The following is a 24569-nucleotide window of genomic DNA, read 5'->3' on the forward strand; positions in this document are numbered from 1 at the left end:
AGTCTAAGTTAGTTCGTAAGACCCTCAACAGAGAGCCCGTTGAAAAGAGGTTAGTTTCGTAGATGTCCTCAGCATTGGTAATATGATCAAGGATTGATGTTGGAACAGGAGTGTCAAGAAACACGGATTGCCGAAATGATCTTCGACCGTGAGCTGTAAGCGAAGCTGAGGGTGTGGATTGCGGCTTTTGATTTGACTCTGCCCTCGTGAAATGAGATTGGCGGTTCATAATTTAAATATATATATTTGCCCCGTGGACGAAGAGTTGAAGGGGCAGTGATAATCGTAAATGTTGCTACGGAAAGGCTATGAGCTACAGTGCCGCGTGAGAAAAGTTACGCAAAGGAACCTATCGATTTTAGAGCCAAGCGAAGGAGGGGCTTGCATATATATGCGCTCCCGCACTGGTGGTCCCGGCATGCTAGGCTGACAGTTCTGAGTTGGCAACTGCAATGGAAGGAGGGAGCCAAACTTCCTAAAAACATGTATCTTGCGTTGATTGGATTATCCAAGCGCCAAGGCAGATTTGTCGATGAAAAGCCCAGCTTACAGAGGGAAAATGTAAAACGACACTCCCCAGGTATCGATTGGGCGTATCAATAGATTTCAGAGTTTTAATAATGCCTAATTAGTTGTTATGCTTATTTAAGCCTTTCTCTCAAATCAGGTTTCTTAATATACGTATCAGGAAGTTTATATACAAGAGCTCTAGTTTTGGGGCGTGGGATAAGCGAGGTAAATAAGTTCCAAGTGCTTTATTACTAAATTTTCAGGCTATTAAAGCTTTAAAAATTTCAACTTTTCTTATTTTCCTTTAATTTTTTATTGAAAGATTTTACTACTTATTATATAATAAAATATTTGTGGAAAATATTTCTATTAGCTATTAGGCCTTTTATAAAAAAAAAATTATAATAATTCTTTTATATACTAAATTAAAATTAAAGAAAAGCCAGATTTTTTGGCGTTTCTCTGCTTTACGAAGATTGCGGCATAAAGTGACGGGATTACAGGGTATTATTAATTAATTTTCTCTCTCTCTGACTTCGCTTTCGGTTAGTGAACTTGCCGCTCTTACTCAGGCGCTAATCGCCCTCGGCTTAGTTAACTCACCTAAGCACCCTGAGTAACTTACCTAAGCACCCTGAGTAGCTTACCTGAGCAGGCCTAAGTATCCTAAGCAAGATTTACCATATTATCACATATATTAATTTCTCGCTTTTTAATTAATTATACTCGATCCGACCTTTATTCTCTTATATTACTTTTATTAAGTTTTAATAATAATACTTAAGAAGCCTAAATAAGTTTCTAAGAAACCCAAAATAAATACTTTCCAAAAATATATTTAATACTTTACTTATAGTATAAGTTAGATTAATATAAATATTCCTAAGAGAAGTACTTCTTTTTCTTTTATAAATTCCTTTCTATTTTGTATTTATTTTAATCTAAATATCTCTTTTTTTAATTTTATTATTTAATTAATTTCCTAAATCTCTTTATAAAATTCGTTTTATTAATTACTTTCTATTTACTACTTTATATAAATTATTATTTTAATATTCTTAATATTTAAAAAAGAGTTAATAAAAGAGTTTTTTATATAATTCTATAATAAAGGCTCTAGTATTAAGTTAGAAATTATTAATAAAAAAAAATTTTTAACTAGAAATAAAAAAAACTATATTTATATTTTAGAATAATAAAACTAGTAAAAGCTATTTCCTAATCTCTAATAAATATCTCTTCTAATATTTATTTCTTTATTAAATAGGTTTGATTTCAAATACCCTAGAGCTATTTTAAATAATATAAAGATATTAAAAGATTAGGCTAAATATATTATATATAATATTATAAATACCTATAATAATAATATTACTAGGCTAGGCTTTATTATTTACTTATAGAAGAATCTTATAATAGGCTAGTAATAGGCTAAATAGAAATTAAAAATAGACCCTAAAATAGTTATTACTATTTCAAATATAAATACTAGAAATAATATATCTATATTTTTAAATTATTATATATAATTACTAATAGAATATAGTTTATAAAAGGCCTTTTATAAAAGGAAATTGGCCTATATTATAAGAAGCAAGAAAGGAAATATAGTATAATAATTTACTTTATTTATCTTAAAATATAATTTTAGTTAAATAATTAATATTCTTATAAGAAATCAAGAACTAGATTAGAAGTTTAAGGCTAATTATAAATATAAGTATTTATATTAGTAAGAGTTAATAAATTTATATAATTAAATTACTATTTTAGATTAGATTAAGGCCTTTATTATTATATAAGTTCTTTATATTCTTAAATTATTCCGAGGTTTAATAAATAACTAATAGCTATTTTATTTAAATATTACTTTTAGGATATTTCGAAATAAAAATAAAAGAATAAAATTTATAATACAAGTTATAAGAGATATTAAAAATATAATATTTAAACTAAATAAAAAATAAAATTCTATTATTTTATATTTTAAAGCTATTTTTTAAAAACTAATTATAAAATAAACTAAAATATTTATTATATAAAAGCTTATAACTTTAATTACTCTTTTATAATCCGATTCTTATATATTTTACTAAATTTATTATAAAGAGAGTTTTTAAAAATTATAAAACTATAAATAAGCTTTTTAGTTTTAACTTGCTTAGAAATAAGATATTTTAATTATATTAGAATCTAGAGGTTTTTAATTTACTCTTTTTCTAGAAAGAAAATGAAGAAAATAATATAGTAAATATATTTAATAAATATATAAGAAAACTAGGCTTTTATTCTAAATATAAACTCTTGTTTATAATTTATAATTTTAGAATAAAAGATCTATTTTTTATTAATATACTTTATATAATATATATAGGATTATATATAACTAAAAGATATATAATAAACCTCGAATATTATAAGTATTAATTAGAGAAATTAATAGCCCTTTACTATTATAACTAACTACTATTTATATTATAAGTATTAGATTTATAAATTACTAATTATATATATATTATTAGGGCGTTTTATTTAGAAAAGGCTTTCTTGAACTTTATAAAAGAAATAGAAATTAGTTCTATACTAAATTTAATATTATAATTTTATAACTTACTAATTTATTTTATTATTTTATTATTTACTAATAAATAATTATATTTCGAAATCTATAAAATCTATAATTCTTTATTAAAGCTATTTCTATAAAGGAAATTAATTAAATTACCTCTAATATAAGTAATAGTAAAGGCTTATCTAAGACTTTTAATAGGGCTTTTTAAAAGCCTCTAAAAGCTAGTAATAATAATAGAAATAATTCCGGTAATAATTAAAATACTAAGATTAATACCCAAGTTATTATTATCTAAGCTATAGAATAGGACTTATATACTAAAGTTAAAATACTTTAATAAAAGCAAGAATTAGTAAATATAATTAATTAATATATTCTATAATTAAAATAATATAAGAATACTTTTCGAAATATCTTATAATTTATTATATTTTATAAAAACTCTATTTATAAATCTATTTTATTTTTCTTAGTAATTTCTATTAAAGAATTCCCTAAAATAGAATTAAAATCTATTTCTTTTCCTAATATAATAAATCTTAAGAATAATCTTAATACTATTTATTAGAAGCTATTATATAATATTCTAAAAATATATTTAGACTAAAAAAAGCTTTTTAAAATTCGAATACCTAACCTTATATTATAAAAAGTCTTTTAAGAAATAGAGAATATTTATATTTTCCTAGAAAGTAGTTTTTAGAATCTAATTTTAAACTTATAATAAATACTTTTCTAGAATTAATTCTATTATAAATACTTTTAGAAATAAATCTTATAATATTTAAAAAACTATAATAAAGTGAAGTCTATTATTATATAAGATTTATTAGAAGTAATTTAAGGCTTATTTAGCTAATATATTTCAGGTATCTTAAATCCATTAGTAAAATGCCTTTAAGGAACTTCGAGATCTTTATTAGAGAAATAGTAAAATAATTAGTCTCGAAATTAACTAGAACTCATATTCTAAGAAAGATTAGATTTGGATTCTTAATACTACTTTATCTAATTATAAGACTTATTAGATATTTATTTTTATTTTTTTAGGAAATAAAATAATATCTATTTCTGAATAGCTTAAAAAAGCTTAGAAAATAGAATATATTATTTATTCTAAATTAAGGAAAATAAAAACGGGGAAGTTTAATAAAAGTAATTCTATTTCTAAGAATTCTAATTTAGTAAATTCTAATTTATAAGGCTATTAAAAAAGGAAAAATAAGTTCCGAAAATTATATAAGAAATTCTCAGGTAATATTTTAGTCTTTTCTAGATTCTATTTAAATACTAGTTTTATTTTAGATATAGTTTATTAGACTTATAATTAGAAAAGATATTTTTTAGAAAATATAATATATTTTAAATATAATAAATAGATTTAATAGAACTTTAATAAGACCAAAATTATAAAAGACTTAAGGTATTTATAAAAACAGGTTAATACTATTATTATAGAAAAGTATTCTAGAAGAAACTCTTTTAAGAAATAGGAAGAAAAAAAGACTAAATCTTAAATATTAATAATTTTGGCTATAATAAAAAAGGCATATTACTTTATATAATTATTTAAATAAGATTAATATAACTAGAAATAAGTATTTTGGAAATATATAGTAAATTCAATAATATTAAATCGGATTATAATTTCTTTAATAATAATTAGGCTTAAAGCTAAGGCTTTATTACCTTAGCTAAATATAATTAAGAATTTATAACCTTTTATAAAAACAGATTTAAGGTCTATTAAGCCTATAATCTTAATATATTTATTATAAATAATTATAATAAAATATTTTTTTTAAGCTCTAGTTTTATAAATATAAAAATATTAGCTTTATAGCCTTATTTTTAATATGAAATTTTATAAAGTAATTCTTATATAATATATAAACTATATTAAGAAATAATAGATATATATATTTATATACCCTAATAATATTAAAAGAGTTTAGTAAAAAGCTTAACTAATATCCTAAGTTAATATCTCAAGTTTTATTTTTAACTAAAAGCAAATATAATTATCCTAGATAATAGATTTTATATATTTATAATAATTACTAGATTTTTGTTTTATTATATAATTCTAGTAATATTAAATAAGAGTTTTTAATATAGTAAATTAATATTTTCTAGAAAGAGGCCTTAGAAATACTTATATATTTCTGGAATAATAAATATAAAAATTTCTTAGAGGTTTTTAATTCTAATAAAGCTTTAGAACTTCCTAATTTTAGTAATATTAAATATTTTATTAATATAGATAATATAGTTCTATATAAACCTTTATATAATTTATTAAAGACCTAATTAGAAATATTATATTCATATTTATAGAATATATTTTATAAATATTAAATAAAGCCTAATAAAAGCCCTATAAAAGTATTTATTCTTTTTGTTTCTAAAAAGAATAAAGAGCTATATCTTTATATTAATTATTATAGACTTAATTAAGTTATAATTAAGAATTAGTATTTGTTTTCTTTTATTAATAAAACCCTTAATTAGTTCTAAAAAGCCAAGATTTTTATGAAGTTAGATTTTAAGAATATATATTATTAAATAAGAATTTATAAAGAATATAAATAGAAAATGGCTTTTAGAATCTATTATAGCTATTTTAAATACCTTATAATATCTTTTAAATTAGCTAATATACTAATTATATTTCAAGTATATATTAATATTATATTTATAGGACTTCTGAATTATTTTATAATTATTTATTTATTCTCGAAATAAAAATAAATACTATAATTATATTTACTAGATATTTATTAGATTATATAAAAATAACCTATTTTATAAACTTAATAAATACGAGTTTAATATTAAAAAAATCGAATTCTTAGGCTTTTTATTAAAATAAAAGATATTTATATAAATTCTAAGTAAGTTCGTAATATTATTAAATAGCTAGAACTAGAATTATTTTATAATATCTAAATATTTCTTGAATTTACTAATTTTTACTATAGGTTTATTTACTATTACTTTTAAGTAATTATAGGCTTAATAGATTTCTTTAAAAAAAAATAAAAAAGGGCCAGAAATCTAATCTCTTTATATAAATAAATAAAATAGCTAAAAGCTTTTATTATAATACTTATTTTAGTCTATTTTAATTCTTTTAAGAAAATTTATATTAAAACTAATATATTAAAATTCGCAATTACTAATACTATTTTATAATAAGTTAATTTTAATAATAGCCTAAAAAAATACTAGTATCTAATAATATTTTAGTTCCGGAAATACTTTAAAGCTAAATATAATTATAGTATTTATAATAGGAAATTACTTATAATTATTAAAGCTTTTAAATATTAGTATTATTACTTTAAGAAATCTAGGTTTATAATTAAAATTATTATAAACTATAATAATCTTTAATATTTTATAGAAATAAAATATCTAGAAAGCTATTAAATATATTAAATAATATATTTTATAATATATTATTTTAATATTATTTATTATAAAAATATCCTAAATCTAGTAAATAAATCTAGTAGAAAATCTAATTATAAAAAAGGTTTTATTAATATAACTTGGCTTTTAATTTTTTAGAATAAATTAAAGAAAGCTTTTATAATTATAATTTAGAAGTTCTTATAAATATCTAAAAAGTTTCCTTTTTAAAATAAGTATTATTTAATATTTATTATAAGACAAATAAATAGATTGTTTTATAAATCTCTTAATTATAGAATTAATTAAAAAGCAAAATATAGAGAAATACTTTAAAGGCTCTATTATTATAGCTAAGGTAATAGGGATATTTATAACTATATTATTTAATAGAACTAAAGACTTTTTAATCTCTCGAGTTTTTAAATTAAATAATTATAAATATCTAATTCCCTATATATAAATATATATAGCTATTAAAAGAGCTATAGTATTAGTCTTTTTATTTAAATCTTTTCTAGATATTATCTAGGTAATTTAGAGAAATAATTCTTAATATTAGAATATCTTAAAATAGAGGCTTAATAAAAGAGATACTAAGAAAAAAGAAATCTAGAAAAATAATTTAGGCCTATTTAGGTATTATTTAAGAATTATTATATTTAATAATTCTGCTTTGTATTAAAAAGTTATAAAGCTTTATTATAATAATTTAATAGCTAGATATTATAAAATAAAGAAAACTCTCGAGCTTTTTAAAAAATTCTAATATTAGGAAAATATAAAAGAAAATATTTATAAGTATTATTAAGAATATAATATTTACTAGAGAATTAAAGCCAAGAGGCATTTACTATATAATTTACTTAGTAGTTTACTATAGCCTAAAAGATTCTAGAATAAGATTTTTATAGATTTTATTATAGGTTTATTATTATATAAGAATCTAGTAAAAGGTCCCGATTTTAATATAATTTTTATAGTTATTAACTAGTACTTTAAAATAGTAAAGTATATTATATATTATAAAATAGTTAATTTTTTAAAGCTTATTAAGATTATATAAGAATATATTTTCTTAACTTTTGGTTCTTTTAATAGAATTATTTCTAATTAAGAAATAGTATTTATTAGCTAGTTCTAGTTTGCTTTTTGCTTTTATTTAATATATAAATAGTATTTAAGTATAGCTTACTATTTTTTTTAGATAAATAGTTAAATAGAAAAGCAAAACTAGGCTCTAGAATATTACCTGAAATATTATTATAATACCTAAAAGAATAACTAATTTAAGAAGTTATTTTTTATAAAATTTATATATAATAACTTAAAATATTAGATTTTATAAAATATATTTTTCTATATATATTATAAATACTATTTTTAATTTCTATAAAATCATAAGAATAAGATTATAAAAAAGATATTAACTATATATAAAAGGCTAGAAACCCTTAAAATAAAATAAAGAAAACTTAAGAATTTATAATATTATATATAAAATAATCAAGAAATCTATTATAATAAATACTAGTTAATTAAATATTATTTTAAAAAAGCCTAGATAATATTATTAATAAGAAATATTAAACTTAAGATAAGAAAGCTTAAGCTAAAATTTGTAGGTTTATTTAAGGTTCTTAAATATATTAGTAATTTAGTATATAAATTAGAACTACTAAATATATATAATTATTTATATTTCTTTTCTTAAAAAAATATATAATAAAAAAGAATTAAAAGCTATATTTATATTTCTTTAGAAAACTTCCGGTATTAGTAAATAAGAATAAAGAATAAAAATAGAAAATAAAAGCTAATATTAATTATTAATAAGATAATGAAAGTAAGAAATAATAATATTTAATTAAATAGAAAACCTGATTTGAAAATTATAATATCTAATTATTTGTTTTTTCTAATCTTAAAAATTTCAAGGAATTTCTAAAATTATATAATTAAAACTATAGCTTAAAATCCGAAACTATCTTTTAATAATCTCTTAAGATTAAAAAGAATTCTAGACTATTAAAAAAAAGGCTATTTTAAAAAAAAGAACCTAAATAATTAAAAAGAGCCCGAAATAATAATAGAAATTTTTTATTTATAAAGATTTTTCAGGATTTTATTAAGGCTTATAAGAATTATATTTAAATTATTAGAAAAAGATTTAGAATTAAAAAAAAGTTATTATAGGTAAATTAGCTATAAGTATCTCAAATAAATAAACTCTAATTCCTATAAATTCCTAATTCCTAATTCCTAAAATATTAAATATTAGTTCTATTTAGGATTTAATTTAATAAAGAATTAAGTAATACTTTCCGGAATCCGCTTATTTTTTAATAAAATATAATTATACTATAATATTATTAATATTAAAGATATTAAAATAAATAAATAAGAAATCTATATTAGCTATATATATTTTATAAAAGACTCGAATTTCTAAAATTAAATCTCGAATAGCTATAAATACTATATTATTAGTACTTGAAATACTAATAATAAACTATATAAAAATCTCGGTAATAAGCTTAATAATAAGTTTAGTACCTTAAAAGTAAACTTTATAATATTTCTTTAGAAAATTACTAAATACCTAAATATATTAGAAAAAACTTATTTTTGAAATATTAACTCAAATAGTATTTTCCTTAGCTTTATTAAAATAGAAAATAGAATTCCGAAACTTAATAGACTTTTCTAGTTTTTAAAAACCTAATTAGTAGGCTCATTATTAATAGTATAATACTATTTAGAATATATTTTAAGAAATTTCTCAAAAATTATAATAATATCTTTTTAGAACTAATAAACTTCTAATAAATAATAAGAAATTTGGAATTATATTAGTTTTAATAAATATTTAAACTAAAGAATTTACTAAAATACAAGATTTAAAGCCTTTATTATAATAGTTATAATTCTTTTTACTAGATATTATAGTATATAAAATAAAAGATTTAATAAATAAATATTTGAAATATTTCAAATATTTACTAATAATAAGAAAAAAGGCTATAAAGTTACCTTTATATTTGAGATTATATTAGTAAATAATAAAGCCAGAAAATATTATAGAATTAATTAAAAATAATTAAAAAAGATTATAAGAAGAATAAAAGAAAAAACTAGAAAATAATAATAAAAAAAGTTATTATATATATAATTATTAGAAAGAAAAAGAGTATATAATAATATAAAAAGATTCTTTTATAGAAATGGAGAACTATCTAAATTAATTACTAGTTTTCGTACTAGTTCTAATTAGAAATTAATATAACTAATTAATATATGTTTCTAGAAACCCGTAAATAATTTCTGGAATTTTAGAAATATTTATATGAATTTCTTATATAAATATTATATTAAATTCTTTTTATAAAGCTATTTAGATTATTATAATACGAGATATAATAAATAGTATTAATTTTATAAAATAGTATTTTAGTATTTTAAATTAAGCTAATTAGAATATTTAGTTCCTAAATAAAATCGTAATTACTAACTAGCTTCTATATCTGAAATATAATTATTATTTCTTTTTACTTATTTAGCCCTAATCTAATTAGATAATTTTTATATTTATTATTTAGATTATATTAGTAAAACTACTTTTTAAGATATTAGAAGTTTACTTTAATTAAATAAATAAATAAATAAATATTTTATTAGAATAAATAAGATTCTAGAAAAGAAATATAGTTATAATATATATAGAGTTATATATAACTTAAAAATATATAATAAATCTTAGATATTATAGGTATTAATTAGAGAAATTAATAGCTCTTTAATATTATAACTAATTACTATTTATATTATAAGTATTAGGCTTATAAATTACTAATTATATATATATTATTAGGGCTTTCTATTTAGAGAAGGCTTTTCTAGACCTTATAAAAAAGACAGAAATTAGTTTTATATTAAATTTAATATTAGAGTTTTATAACTTACTAATTCATTTTATTATTTTATTACTTATTAATAAATATCTTATAAATAATAAGCAAAATTCCGAATGAACTTTTTTATATAATATAATATCCTATATAAATACTTCTAATAATTATATAAAAAAAATTATTACTAATATAAAATATATTATATTATAAAAGGGTTTAAGATATAGTTATACTTGGTTTAATAATATGAAACTTAATAATTAATAAATTAGTTTTATTATTTTAATTAAAAAATAATATAAGAAATTAATTAATTAACTATTTTAAGCCTTATTAAAATAATAACTTTAAGCTAAACTCTTTATATTTTAGTAAACCTGAATTATAATCGGATTTATATTAAATAGCTTTTCTAAATACTTTCTTTATATTCTTTTTATTTAATTAGATATTTAGTAATAATATTTATACTTTAATAAAATATTAAGTAAATATAGAGCCAGGTTAAAACTATTAATTAAATATTTTAATAAGAATTATAAAAATAGTATTATAATACATTATTCTAGAAATAGTATATTTTAATATATTTTTATATTATATAATATTTATTATTATAGTTATAATAATACCTAGAATTAGATTATAAATAATATATTTAAAGTAGTTTTCTAAAAGCCAATTTTAGTTTTATAATATTTAAATAAAAAATACTAATTCTAGATTATTTTAAATATAGATCTTTTTTTGAAATTATATATAATAGTAATTTACTAAGCTATAATAGAAAATATAATAATTTAAAAAGTTTATATAAATTATAAGTTTAATATTAAAAATATAAGAATATATTTTTAAAACCAAAAAAATATATAATAATAAAAATTGCTTTTTTAAAAACCTATACTAATTTCTCAAATATATAAAGTAAAGTAATACTTTAAAGCTATTTGAAAATAACTATATAATAGTCTAATTCTATTCGTAAAAAATGCAAATAATTTATTTATTTATTTATATTTAAATAAATAAATAATCCAGACTTATATCTATATTTAATTATTAGCCTTTTATATAGTTCCTTAATTTTTATATTCTTATTATAGGTAGTTATTAGGTTTATTAATAAGGAAAGTAATACTATTATTAAAAAGATTTCTAGATATTAATTAAAAGAAAAACAAGTAAATATCTATTTATATTAATAGACTAAATAGTAGTAAAGATATTATTTAGTAATGTATTTATATTATTATTTATTAGATTCTATAATCTATTAATAATAATTATAAATATATTATTTATTAGATATTTTTATTAGAATTAAAAATAAATATAAACTAGTTATTAAAAATAGCCTTATAGTTTAATTTTTAATTTTTCTTTATAAGTATAATTATTATTTAAGAAACTAGATCTTTTGAATTAAATAATTCTATAATTAAAAGAAATTACGAAACTTTATTAGTATTTAATATCTATTAGTTCTAAATATTTATAATATTCTAAAGTAATAGAGAATTGAATTATTAGATAATTAATAAACTATAATAGATAATATTAGAACCGAAAGCAAAAATAATAATAGTAGTAATTAAGTATTATATTTTAAAATTAGATATATTAGATAAAACTAATTAGAATAAATAATTAAATTTAATATAAAAAAATAGAATAAATTAAAGTCTTATATAAAGTAGCATAAGAATATAAATATAAGAATATACTTTTAATTAGCTAGAAAAAACTTCTTTTTATATTTATTTAAAAAGAAAGTAGTAGTTATTTTAATATAAGAGCTTTATGAATTCTAGTTTAAATAAATCAAATTTAAAAATAAACTCGCTTATAATTAGTAGCTTCCAAATTATAATTAGTTGTTTTTATTATTAAATATATTTTCTCTTATATTTCCTATAAGATTCTAGAATAGATTTATAGTTATATATAAGCAGAAATATATAATTATATAAGTCTAAGTTTAAGGTTTCAAAACGAAATATTTAATAAGAAATTACTCGAAGCTAGTTCTGGTTTTCTAATTAAATAGCCGACTTTAATTTTTCTATTTTTAGTACTTTATTTATATATAATAAACCGAATTACTATTTTTGTAACTATTATTAATATATATCTTTAAATATTATAATTAGTATTTAGAAAAATTAATAAAGAAATAAATTCATATTTAGTTATTTTAATACTAATAATTAATATAGCTAGAATAAGATATATATCTATTAATCCGTTTTAGAAATACCGACCTATAATGAATAGGATTTTAATATATTTAAATTTTTATTATTAAATAATACTAAGATATAAACCTAATTAAAAATCTATAAAAGCAAATAAATAATTAAGTAATTCTTTATAATAATTTAAAAAGCAAGTTATTATAATAAAAACAAATAATTTTCCTAAAATTATTTTAATATCTAGCTTGGCTATATTAATTAAAATATAAGTATTTAGCTATAATAAAAGTTTGGGGCAAATTTACTAGAAATATAATATTTGAATTCTTAATTATATTATTAATTATTATTATTATAATACTAATATTTTTAAACTTGTAATTTATTATAAGAAATTCTAGTCAAGTAATTAAGAAAACGTTTAATAAGAAATTATTATTATTTATAAAAATATAAATTAGTTTTATTAAAGTAATAAAATAGAAAAAGACTTATAATAAATAATATATTAATAATATTAATAACTCTAGTTATATTAATTATTATATTTAATATAAAGCTATATAAATTAATATTTTAAAGCCTAATATTCCCAAATAAATAAGTAAATATAATAGAGTTAAATAAGGTAAAATAAATAAAAAATAAAATAAAATTCTCTATTTTAGAATATAATAGAGCTAGTAATATAATAATAAAAGTATTATTAAATAAGGAATAATAATAATTATTTATATTTGGCTTAGGTTTTAAATAAATAATTTATATAATAAAATAATATATATAAAAAGGCTATTAAAATAGGCTTTAGTTATTTAGTAGTTATCTAAAGAACTATTAGACTAATATAATTTAAAAGCCCGTTTTAGTTCTTAATAGGCAATAAATAATTACTATTTATAGTAATACTAATTTTAGTATCTAATTTAGAAAGCTAAAACGGGAACTTATTTACTTTATTAAATAATAGTTCAGATATAAAAAGTATTAATAAATTTAAATAAAAGTCTCTATTAAGTCTATTAAGGTATTTCTTTAAAAGACTAATTTCCTGTATTACTTAAATAATAGTAATATCTGGTTCTATTTTAATTTTAATTTATTTTAAAAGCTATTAGAATAAGAAAAAATATAAATATATATTTATATTATAATAGAACTTATAATACCGAACTAATATTCTAATATATTCTAATTATTATAGAATAAATTTGAATTAGAGCTCTTGTTTTCTATTCTAGCTTTTAATTAGATTTAATATAAGTAATTTATTAAAAATATTAGATTTTAATATATTTTTCTTATAAAGTTTTATTTAATTAAATACTTTATATTCTTTTCTATTATTATCTTTTTAAATATTTTTAAAACAAATATAATCTAAGGAAAAGTTATTTGAAATATAACTAATAAAACTAATAAATAATATAATATTTATTTTTATATTTCGAAATATATTTTATTATAAAACAAATTTATAATTTCGGAATTATGAATTTTTTTTAATAAGTTTATAAAAACATTATTAATATATTATTTTCTAAAGAAACTATTATAATTCCCAGATATTTAATTAAATATTTTCTAAATATATATAATATAATTGCTTTATTAGGGAAATATACTAGAAATATTTAAAAGACTAAGCTTTTTCGGGACTAGTATATTATAAGATATATATATTTTCTTATAGCTTTCTATATTCTAGTTTTCTCTTTTTTAGCTTTAAATTATTTTTATAAGAGATTTTTTATTTTACTTTTTAAGTCCTAAATACTATATTTATAATAGTATTTAAAGCTTATTTTCTTTAATTCTATAGAGGATTTCAAATAAATTAATTTAATATTATTAGAAATATAAGTATTATTAAAATAATAGAACCTTAGAATTACAAATAATGGATTCTAGAATAATAAAAGCAAAAAGCTTTAGAATTCTTAAAAGAATTCGGTATTTATATTTTTATAAATATATACTAATAATATATTAGAAATTTCTTTAAAAATCCCGAAAATTAAAGAATCTTATATAAAGGCTATTCTTTAATCAAGTTCTAAAATAATAAATACCTATAAACTAGTAATCTAACTATTATTTTTAAGTTCTATTTTGTAACTTTATAAGTTCTATATATATACTAGTAATAAGACTATTAGGGAAAATATAATAAATTAATTTCCCAGAATATTATATAATCCGGAATAATATTAATTTCTTTTAAGGCTTCTATTAATTTAGATTATTTCATTAATAGCTTTTCCCGAATTAAATATTTCATTAATATTTCTAGAGGGTTTTTAAATAAATCTATAAAAAAAGAAGCTTCTTTTTTTATTAAAAAGCTCCTATATACTAATTAGCTTATTATTATTAAAGAACTATATAAATAGGCCAAGAAAACTAATTATTTGCTTTTAGATATTAATTCGATTATTATTAGCTATTAGGAGAATCTCAAAAAGGCTATTTTATATAAAATAAATTATAAAAATATTAAAGGCCTTTTCGAGAATATTAAACTTTATAATACTAAATTCGAGAATAATATTAAATACTATATAGCTATAATAGATCGGTTTATAATAGCTCTAGCTGCTTTTATTCTATTTGTTTTTACTATTTCTATAATTCCGGTTATTTTAAATTCCTTTTTAAAGAATTTCGAATTATCTTTTATTTATTTCTATTTAGAATCTCTTATATTTTATATTTTCTTTAAAAGTACTAGAATTATTAAGCTCCCAGATCTAATTCTCTTTACTAGAGATTATATTATCTTTAATAACTAGCTAATTCAGATTAAAAATAAATTGTAAGGAAATACTAATTTATATTTTTTAGAGAATTTCAAGATTATTTATATTTCTAATAAATTTATAAATAATACTTTTGCCCTAACTAACTCTTATATAAATAAAAATAGTTCGAATTAGTATTACTAGTTCTTAAAACTATATTTTTATTCAAAGAAGCTATATTCTAATTCTAATAAAATATAAAATACTTATTATAACTTTAATAAACTTTAAATATATTTTAATTAAGTATTTCAAGAGTTCTATATTCTCTTCTTATAACTATTTATAAAAAGTAATATTAGTCTTTAAGATATTAAATATAAACTAAATAAGAAGCTTTTATTAAAGCTTTAAAAATTAATATATATATATATTGCAATAATTCTTCTATTAATATTATTTACTTTATTTAGTATTATCTTATTAATAATTAGTAAATTAAGGCCATATATAAGAAAACTAAAAGAAATATAAAAAAATAAAAGCTATTTTAGCTAAGTTTATTTCTAATATTATATTCTTTTATATTTTTAAAAAATATACTTTTAAAAAAGAATTCAAGAAGCCTATATTAACTACTTTTATTAAATATATATCTTTTTATAAATATATATCTTTTTATAAACATATATCTTTTTATAAATATATATCTTTTTATAAATATATATCTTTTTATAAATATTAATAATATTTTATAAAAATCAAAGATTTTTTAATTATTAAATATTATAATTATAACGAGTTTAGCTACTATATTAAATACTATTTAATTAAATATAATAAAGAAATCAAGATAGCTCTCTCTAGAATTAAGCCAGGCTTAGTTTCTGTTTTATTAGAATATCTAATTCCTGTTTTAGTAAAATATTTAAAGAATTCAAACTCTAATTCTAATATAGAACCGGAAAACGAATATTTCTAAAGAAAGTTTCTATTTTAGGGGCTTATAATATAGATTTAATAGAGATTAACTTAATTTATCTAATAAGAGGAAATATTCTTATAATATTTTATATTATTAATATAAATAAATTAGGAATTAAGTCTTTTTTCTTTATTAATATTAGAGCTAATATAAAGTTTATTTAGCTTATAAAGCAATTCTTAAAAATGAAAATATAATTCCTTTCTTTATCTTATACTATATATAGTTTTAATAAAAAGCTAGCTAAGTTTACTAAAAAATATATAGAAGTTTTATTTCTAATTAATAAATGAAATATTAATATATTTATAATTATTCTAAACCTTAAAGATTATAATATTATTCTTAATAGAAAATAGACTATATATATTAATATTTTAGTTAATTATAGGAAATATAGACTTATATAGCCAAAGAATAAGCCTAAATCTATATAATTCAATTATATTATTAGTATTTCTTAATAGTAGCTAGAGAAGTAATTTAATAAAAAATATTAAAAAGATATTAATTAATAAGATTCTATTATAAGCTATTTCTGGAAATTTACTATTTTTAAGCGATTTTTTTTAGATTAATTAAAGAAAATTATATAAAACTATAAAAAAGGAACTTTTATAGCCTAATTAAAATATAATATTTAAATAAAAGCCGAAAAAGCAAAAAGAAATTATTAATAAAAAGTAAATATTAAATCTAGCTATTCTTATCTTTATAGTATTTAATTATATAGCTAAAAGAGAAAATAATATTATTAGTCGAATTTCTATTTATAAAATTAATAAAGAGCTTAAAGCTTAAAAAAGAAAAGCTATTTCTGGCCTAGAGAATTAATAACCAAAAGAAATAAAACTTTAATAGCTTTAGAAAATATTATTCCCAGAATTCAAGAAATATACCTTTATTTTTTCTAAAAAGAAATTTAATATTCTTTTTTTCTATAGATTATATAATTACAAGATTTAGATTAAAGGCTTAAAGGGAACTAAAAATATTAAATACTAATTTTTTTAGTAATAGTCTATTTAAGAACTTCTAAAAATCAAGTATTTTTTAGAAAATAATCTAGCTAAAAGCTTTATTAAAGCTAGTTAAGTTTCTTTTACTTTACTAGTTTTATTTATAAAAAAAAGCAAATAGAGGTTTATGTTTTTATATTAATTTCTACTATTTAAATAATATTATCCGGAAGAATTAATATTTTTATTTATTTATTAATAAGACTTTAAATTAATTATCTAAAGCCAAAATCTATATTAAATTAGATATTTACTAAGCTTTTTATTATATAGCTATAAATCTAGACTTTTAGAAGCTATTAATATTTTATATTTACTATAAAATATATAAATGTAATATTCTTTAGAAAGGCCTTATAAATGGCCCGGCTATATATTAATATTATATAAATAATATTTTTTTTAAATATCTAAATAACTTTTATATAATATATCTTAATAATATTCTTATTTATTTAGAAAATCTAATAAAATATAAATAGTATATACGGAAAATACTAAATTATTTATAATTTACTAGCCTCTAAATAAATATTAAGAAATCGGAATTTAAGATTATATATATAAAGTATTTGGGCTTTATTATTTTTATATCTAGTATTAAAATAAACTCTAATAAAATCGAAGTAATATATAATTAGTAATTCCTAAAAATAGTTAAGAATATATAGTTTTTTTTCGGCTTTTATAACTTTTATAAATATTTTATTAAAGAATATAAACAAATTACTAGACCTTTTATCTTATTTATAAAAAAAGAATATTTCTTTTAAATAGCCTAAATAATATTAAAAGGTTTTTAATTATCTAAAAGAAACTATAATTTCTATTCTAGTTCTATAATATTATAATCTAAATTTATTTATAATAATAGAAATAAATATATCTAAAGAAATAATTACTAGCTTATTCTTTTAATAAGATCCAGAAATAGGCCTTTAATATTCTATAGCTTATTTTTTTAAAACTATATTTTTAATAGAACTTAATTATAATATATATAATAAGGAAATATTTATTATAATACAAGTATTAGAGAAATAGAAAGCCAAGCTAGAAAGTCTTTAAAATACTTTCTTTAGAATTTATTTTAATTATTATATCTTAAAGTATTTTATAATTACTAAAAAGCCCTTTTTTTAATAAACTAAATAGGCTAAGCTTTTATTTTATTATTATTTTAAGCTTATATATTATTCTAGAAAATTAAATAAATAAATACTTTATTATAAAAATAAAATAAAGTAGATATTTAGGGCCAGATTAAAAAAAAAGCTATAAATTTAAGTATTTTTTTCTAGAAATAAGATTAATTCAGAGATTATTTATAATTTATAGCTTATAGTAATATTTTATAAAGTCGGTTTATTTAATTCGGAATTCGGTTCTAAAAACCAAATATATATTAAAAACTTTCCTGAAATATATATTTCTATTAGAAATATTTCTATTAGAAGTATAATTTCTCTAAAAGAAAATATTTTTCTAGAAGCTTTACTAGTAGCCTCTATTATAATTACTTCTATAAAAGTACTATTAGAAGCTCCTACTAAATATAATAGCTTATAACTAGTAAATAAGATCCTATAAGATAATTATATATTACCGAATCTAAAGAAACTATATATAATAGCCTAAGCTAAAAGTAATATCTGGAATTTATAAAACGGCCTCTTTTTATATTATAGAAAACTCTATATTATGAAAAACAAAATAACTTCCGGATTACTTTTATATATTATCCTAATTTATAGAATATATAATAAACTTTTTTCTAGATATTTTAGATATATAAAGTTTTATTAGCTATTTAAGAAATAATATTACTAGTTATTTATAGGCAAAGATATTAATTAATATTATAGTAATTATTATATTTATAAGAGATTATATATATCCAGAAATAAGAAGCTTAGTTTGCTTTATTTCCTTTTAATTCCTAATTATTTCTAGTAATATATTATTATAGATTTTAAAAGCTATCTAAAAGCAAAGTAGGCTATAATATAATTATTATATTTATAAATCGCTTATTTAAGTACCTAATTATAATTCTTATATAAGATATAATTATGGCCAAGTAGCTAGTATTTCTGTTTTTATTTTATATAATATACTAAATAGATATTTCAGAAATAATTATATTAAATTAGGAATTCTAATTTATATTCGATTTTTGAAGCGAATTCTATATGAGAATTAGTATAAAGCTTAAGCTCTCAATAACTAATTATTCTTAAATAGACGAATAAATAGAGATTATTAATTAATATTTTAATTAGAGATTATATTCATATATTAACTATTACTAAAATAATTAGAATAAATGAATTATTATAATTAATTATTAATAAGCCTTTCTTTAATATAAAACTATTAGCTAGTTTCTATTTATAATTAAAAAGAGCTATAAGCCTTATATTTCTCTAAACTAGAACCTTTCTATTAAAGCTAGCTTACCTAAAAAGAAGCTAAATAGGAATAAAGCTAAAGTATTAATAAATTAATTATATGAATTATAGTAATTTACCTAAGGTTATATAAAATAAATATAAGAATAATATATAGTATAAGCTAATAAATACTACTATCTAATTAATTTCAAAGTCGGAAATAAAGTATAAGTTATTATAAAGTATTAGAAATCTAATTATTTAAGCCAGAAGCTAGGAAACTAAATAAAGGACCTATTTGAGATTCTAGAATAATATAGCTATTCGTTTCTTCTAAAATTACTAGAAATCATAAAAATATATCTAGTTTTTTATATAGAGAAGCTATAAAAGAACCCTTAGAATCTCCTATTAAATTAAATAAACCCGGAACCGCCTCTATTAATATTAAAGAATAGTAAATAAAAGTATAGTATTAAATAGGTTATTATAGTTAAGCTAGTAAAAAATAAGCTAAAGTATAGAATTTAGTAAATTAGTTAGAATAAGAATCTAGTATAATATTTAGCTTTAGTATTAAGTAATAGCCCTCTAGTTTTATAAAGTTTCTATAATAATAATATTAATATATTAGAACCTTTCTAAAACCTATAATACTAGCTAGATTATATAAAAAATAATATTTGTCTAGAATTATATAGAAATAATAATAAATTCTCTTAAGTTATATATTAAAGGCATTTGTCTTTTATATATAATATCTATATCCGAGATATTAGTTTATTTTAGGAAGGGAAATAATACAAAATTAAATGAATTAATGGCTTTTATAAAGCTCGGAAATAAGCTTATTCCAAAAGAGGAAATAATATTATAATTTCCAGATATCTGGCCAAATGTCTTTTAGATATATATAATATGGCTACTTTACTAAGAAAATATACTTGGAATATACTAGAGATATTTAGAAGACTAAGCCCCTTCGGAACTAGTATACTATAGGGTATATATATTCCCTTATAGCCTCCTGTATTCTAGTTTTCCCTTTCTTAGCTTTAAATCGTCTTTATAAGAAACCTTTTATCTTGCTTTCCAAGCCCTAAATACTATACCCGTAATAGAAACTATTTAGTAATAAGAAAAAGAATATAATTAATTATATTATTAATTATTTTAATTATGCTACTAATTGCTACTTCTGCTATTTCTCCTATTTAATTGCGACTATTAAAGTCTTTTTAAAATTCGGAATATTTAAGAAAAGGTCCTATTACGAAATAATATAGCTCCAAATTTTAAAGACACTTAGAGAGGAAAGGGATATAGTCCGGGAGTTACGCCGGTGCGATGCGAGGGTCTATATGTTTTAGTACTTAGTAATGTATATTAGCCTAGATAAAATTTACTATATTTACGCCCGGGCTCGCTCTATTTTACTTAGCCACGATTCTCAGGCTTAATCACGTATGTGGCGTATAATAGTCACGCGTGTGGCGTAAGAGCAGGTTTCTCGAACATTCTATCGGCAGGTGGCAGCACGCTGGTGCCTGGGCACTAGAGCGCCGTCACTCGTCTCCTACATCACCATCGCGACGGCGGGATAATATGGACAGAGCCAGTCAAGTCCTAGCGCAAGGCGTACCTCCTGGCGTGCCTAGATCATACCGTGCTCTTGCAGATCATGGCAACGTCCCTCATTCTACACTCCATCATCGGAAAGAAAACGTTACAGCTTCAACAGTAGTCAAGACCAGCCCAGCTTCTCACAGTCCCTTATCTTTACAGACAGCTGTGCTTCCACGGCCTCTACTACTACTTCCTCGAAGAAATACTTAGACGGTGGCCACTTAAAGTCTAGTAGCTGGCTAAGAGACCCACCAGAATATTGGCAATTTAAATCTTATTATATTGTTACAAGTCCTGCAGTCGGACTCAGTACAATATTGCAGTCTGCCATTCAGGCTGACCGAACGTGGCCTCTCCGTACATCCACCCGTCAACGAAGCAGAGACCCACGAACAAGAAAGCAGCCTTTCCATCTCTCATAACACGTCGTAGAATAGCAGGTGCCTGACAACCCGCAAGTACGTATACCTCGTCAAAAGGCTGAACATCATGCGGTCCGAGTGCTGGCTCGCATTTGGCCGTACAAAAGAACCGATGTTTCTCGGCATTGAGTTTAAGCGCTCTATAGTGATAGTTTCCACGGCTACCGTCGCCAGCCTGCTTATCTAAGTCAAGATCTTGGCTTTCTCCAGTTTCGTTCCAGCTTCTCCACCATCGATTTATATCGTCCAGTCTTCTCCGAGGAAGTTGTTTCCTTTTGTGTAGCCAATCTCTCTGGATATCTCTGTCCATGAAGGCAGCTCTCCAAAATCTGTCAGTGTTGAGAGGATCTGTGTAGTCTTCGTAGAGCCGCTGCCATTCAGATATGTGGCTGAGCACCATATTAGAATGTAATCTGTCATGAGACACGCGTCTGGCACAAGCACCCACTGTTCCTATTGGGATTGCCTTGATCGCTAGACTTGGGCCTGCCAGTTCAAGCACGAGCCGAATCCCTTCGAAGCGTGACTGGCCGGATGCATCGTAGAGCACCCATCGATGGTGGTCGTTATCACCATTAGGAAGCTGGTTGCTGAGATCGATAGACCATGACGGAAACTCGCTTCCTTTGACACCGATTGCACTACTGAGCTTTTCAAGACTGTAGCTATTGGTATAAAGTAACTTGGTGCATTGACCAAATATTTCAGCAGCGGTGTATGAGTAGTCATAATCGCGGATCCAGATATCTTGCCACTCTTGAGGTAGCAGACCTAGTATTCCAAAGAAATGATCTCGTGGATCTGTAGCTTTCCGCGCCTGGGTTGAACTGATGGCTTCTTCAAGAGTCAGCCATTGCGATTCCAGTTCTGTAAACCTCTCACGATGGTCATGCAGAGTGATAGCTCGAATATACTGATTAAACGGAAAGCTCTGAAACTCTCCAAGAAAGAGTCTTCCTAGGTCCTTGCAACATCCATGACGGTGCTTTATCATGGAATCAATGCCATTCAGCAGCCTTGAAATGCGGAATGAGTATGGATGAGCATGTATCAAAGAATCGACCCTGGGCAAGACGGCTTCTTGCAGAGTCCATACTCGAGTCCACCACCTACGTGAAAGCAACCATCGTATGCAATCAAGAATCGTAAGCCAATGCCTGTTCATCGCAAATCGATCGCCTTTGCTGACATTGTGAGAGACGAAGAATATTGGGAACTCGTGCAGATGCATCCCATCTGCGGCTCTGTCCAGTACATCCAGTGTCTGAGATAGGAGTTCTTCACAGGATTGTTTCTCTGAATAAAACAGTTCATGTTGTTGTTCCGGTTTGCCGCCCGCTTTTAGAAAATGTCTCAGATCGTCACGACAGATTCGTTCTGCCTCAGTCCATTGGTGTGGTGTCATTTCACGCGCTCGGATATACTTGCCCGAGTCGCATATAATTTCACTGGACCATGAGTGCGAAAAGTATCCAAACCAGATATGGGCCTCGTTTGCTTGACGATAGATTCTGGCCATCAATCGTAGCTGAACAATTTTTTCTTTATCGTCCTGTTGATTAATGCAAACAGCATCAACCCAGAGGAGCCGATCGGCGATTTGGAGCCTTAAGCAATGCAAGAAATCGACCAAATTCTCTGTTGCATTGAAGGTCTCACCACTAACAGTGATGGGCTTGGTTTCCGCCGGATCTCCCCAAACGTAAGAAAGGCTTTCGTACTCTGGGTCATCATCCAAGTCCGCAACCTGCAAGCTGCAGGTAATCGGACTATCGTTGGTTCCCTTGTGCAACTTAAGGATCCTGATGCAGGGCCTACGAGTATCTAACGGCGTCTCCAGCCATGGCATCTGCTCCATCATGGCTAAGTCGAAGTCATTGTCGGAGTCGTCGATCATTTCCATCACTTACGTGACTGATTTAGCGGTTTTAGGCGAACCACAGGCTTTTATAGCAGTTTGGCAAGCTCGTATGGCTATTGAAGATAATAGCTCAATCCTCCTGACAACTACTGTATTGCAACGAAATGATGAGAAAGGAAAGGATCGAGCAGGATTGACGCCTAAAACCCATCTTTCAGCCTCGCCTGGCGATAGTAGGGTGTGAGATCCGACTAACCACGATAGGACTAGTGCATTCAGAAAATGTGAGTCTGATTGCCTGATCGCAAGACTCTTCAGCCACAACAGGGCTGTAAAGGCGGCGGTGTTGTTCTTAAAAGCAGCGGGCTCTTTGCAGCAGAGCAGTTGTAGACGAGAGCTGTTTCCACAGCCCAGTCGTCATTTTCTCCTGGACACTCGCCTCTTGAATAAAAATGAAGTAAAACACTTGCAAACTACGTTAAGTAAATTACTTTATTACTGTACTCACCCTGCCAGAGATTCTAGTTATAAGAATATTATTAAGGTATTAAGAATTCGTATATAGTATAATTATAACGGTATAAGCTTTTACAGGCTACTTAAAGAGGCATATAGTAGTGCATTTTAAGTAGACTAATAGGTCTACTTATTGGCCTATATATAAAGGAGAATCAAAAGATAAAGAAGGAAACAGAGAGTAGTTCCTAGAACTCCTATTTGAGTACTTATAAAATTATAGTCCGTTTCAGCCCCAATGCCCCTAATAGTAGGCTAAGCGAGGCTCGGCTAAGCACGTGCCGTTATAATAATAAGATCAGGTATAAAGATAATTAGAGTATAATTAATAAAGCTTCTATAAAAGCTCTCTTAGATATATATATATATAATTATAAATAAAAATTAGTTATAACTTAATA

The 24569-nt window shown here is 21.4% G+C and overlaps 2 protein-coding genes across 2 annotated transcripts; one reads left to right on the plus strand and one right to left on the minus strand.

Annotated features, from left to right (window-relative positions):
* Positions 1 to 21317: 21317 nt before the first annotated feature.
* Positions 21318 to 21659, plus strand: K444DRAFT_392833 (uncharacterized protein). Its single transcript, XM_024872461.1, has one exon. The coding sequence runs from the start codon at positions 21349 to 21351 to the stop codon at positions 21577 to 21579; it is 231 nt and encodes a 76-aa protein (XP_024737346.1). The 5' UTR covers positions 21318 to 21348; the 3' UTR covers positions 21580 to 21659.
* Positions 21400 to 23792, minus strand: K444DRAFT_612600 (HET-domain-containing protein). The gene has a single exon (XM_024880167.1). It carries the CDS (start codon positions 23692 to 23694, stop codon positions 21676 to 21678), a length of 2019 nt encoding a protein of 672 aa, XP_024737347.1. The 5' UTR covers positions 23695 to 23792; the 3' UTR covers positions 21400 to 21675.
* Between the last annotated feature and the right edge of the window lie 777 nt (positions 23793 to 24569).

Source organism: Hyaloscypha bicolor (assembly GCF_002865645.1).
Source record: "Hyaloscypha bicolor E unplaced genomic scaffold K444scaffold_60, whole genome shotgun sequence".
NCBI classification, from domain to species: Eukaryota; Fungi; Ascomycota; class Leotiomycetes; order Helotiales; family Hyaloscyphaceae; genus Hyaloscypha; species Hyaloscypha bicolor.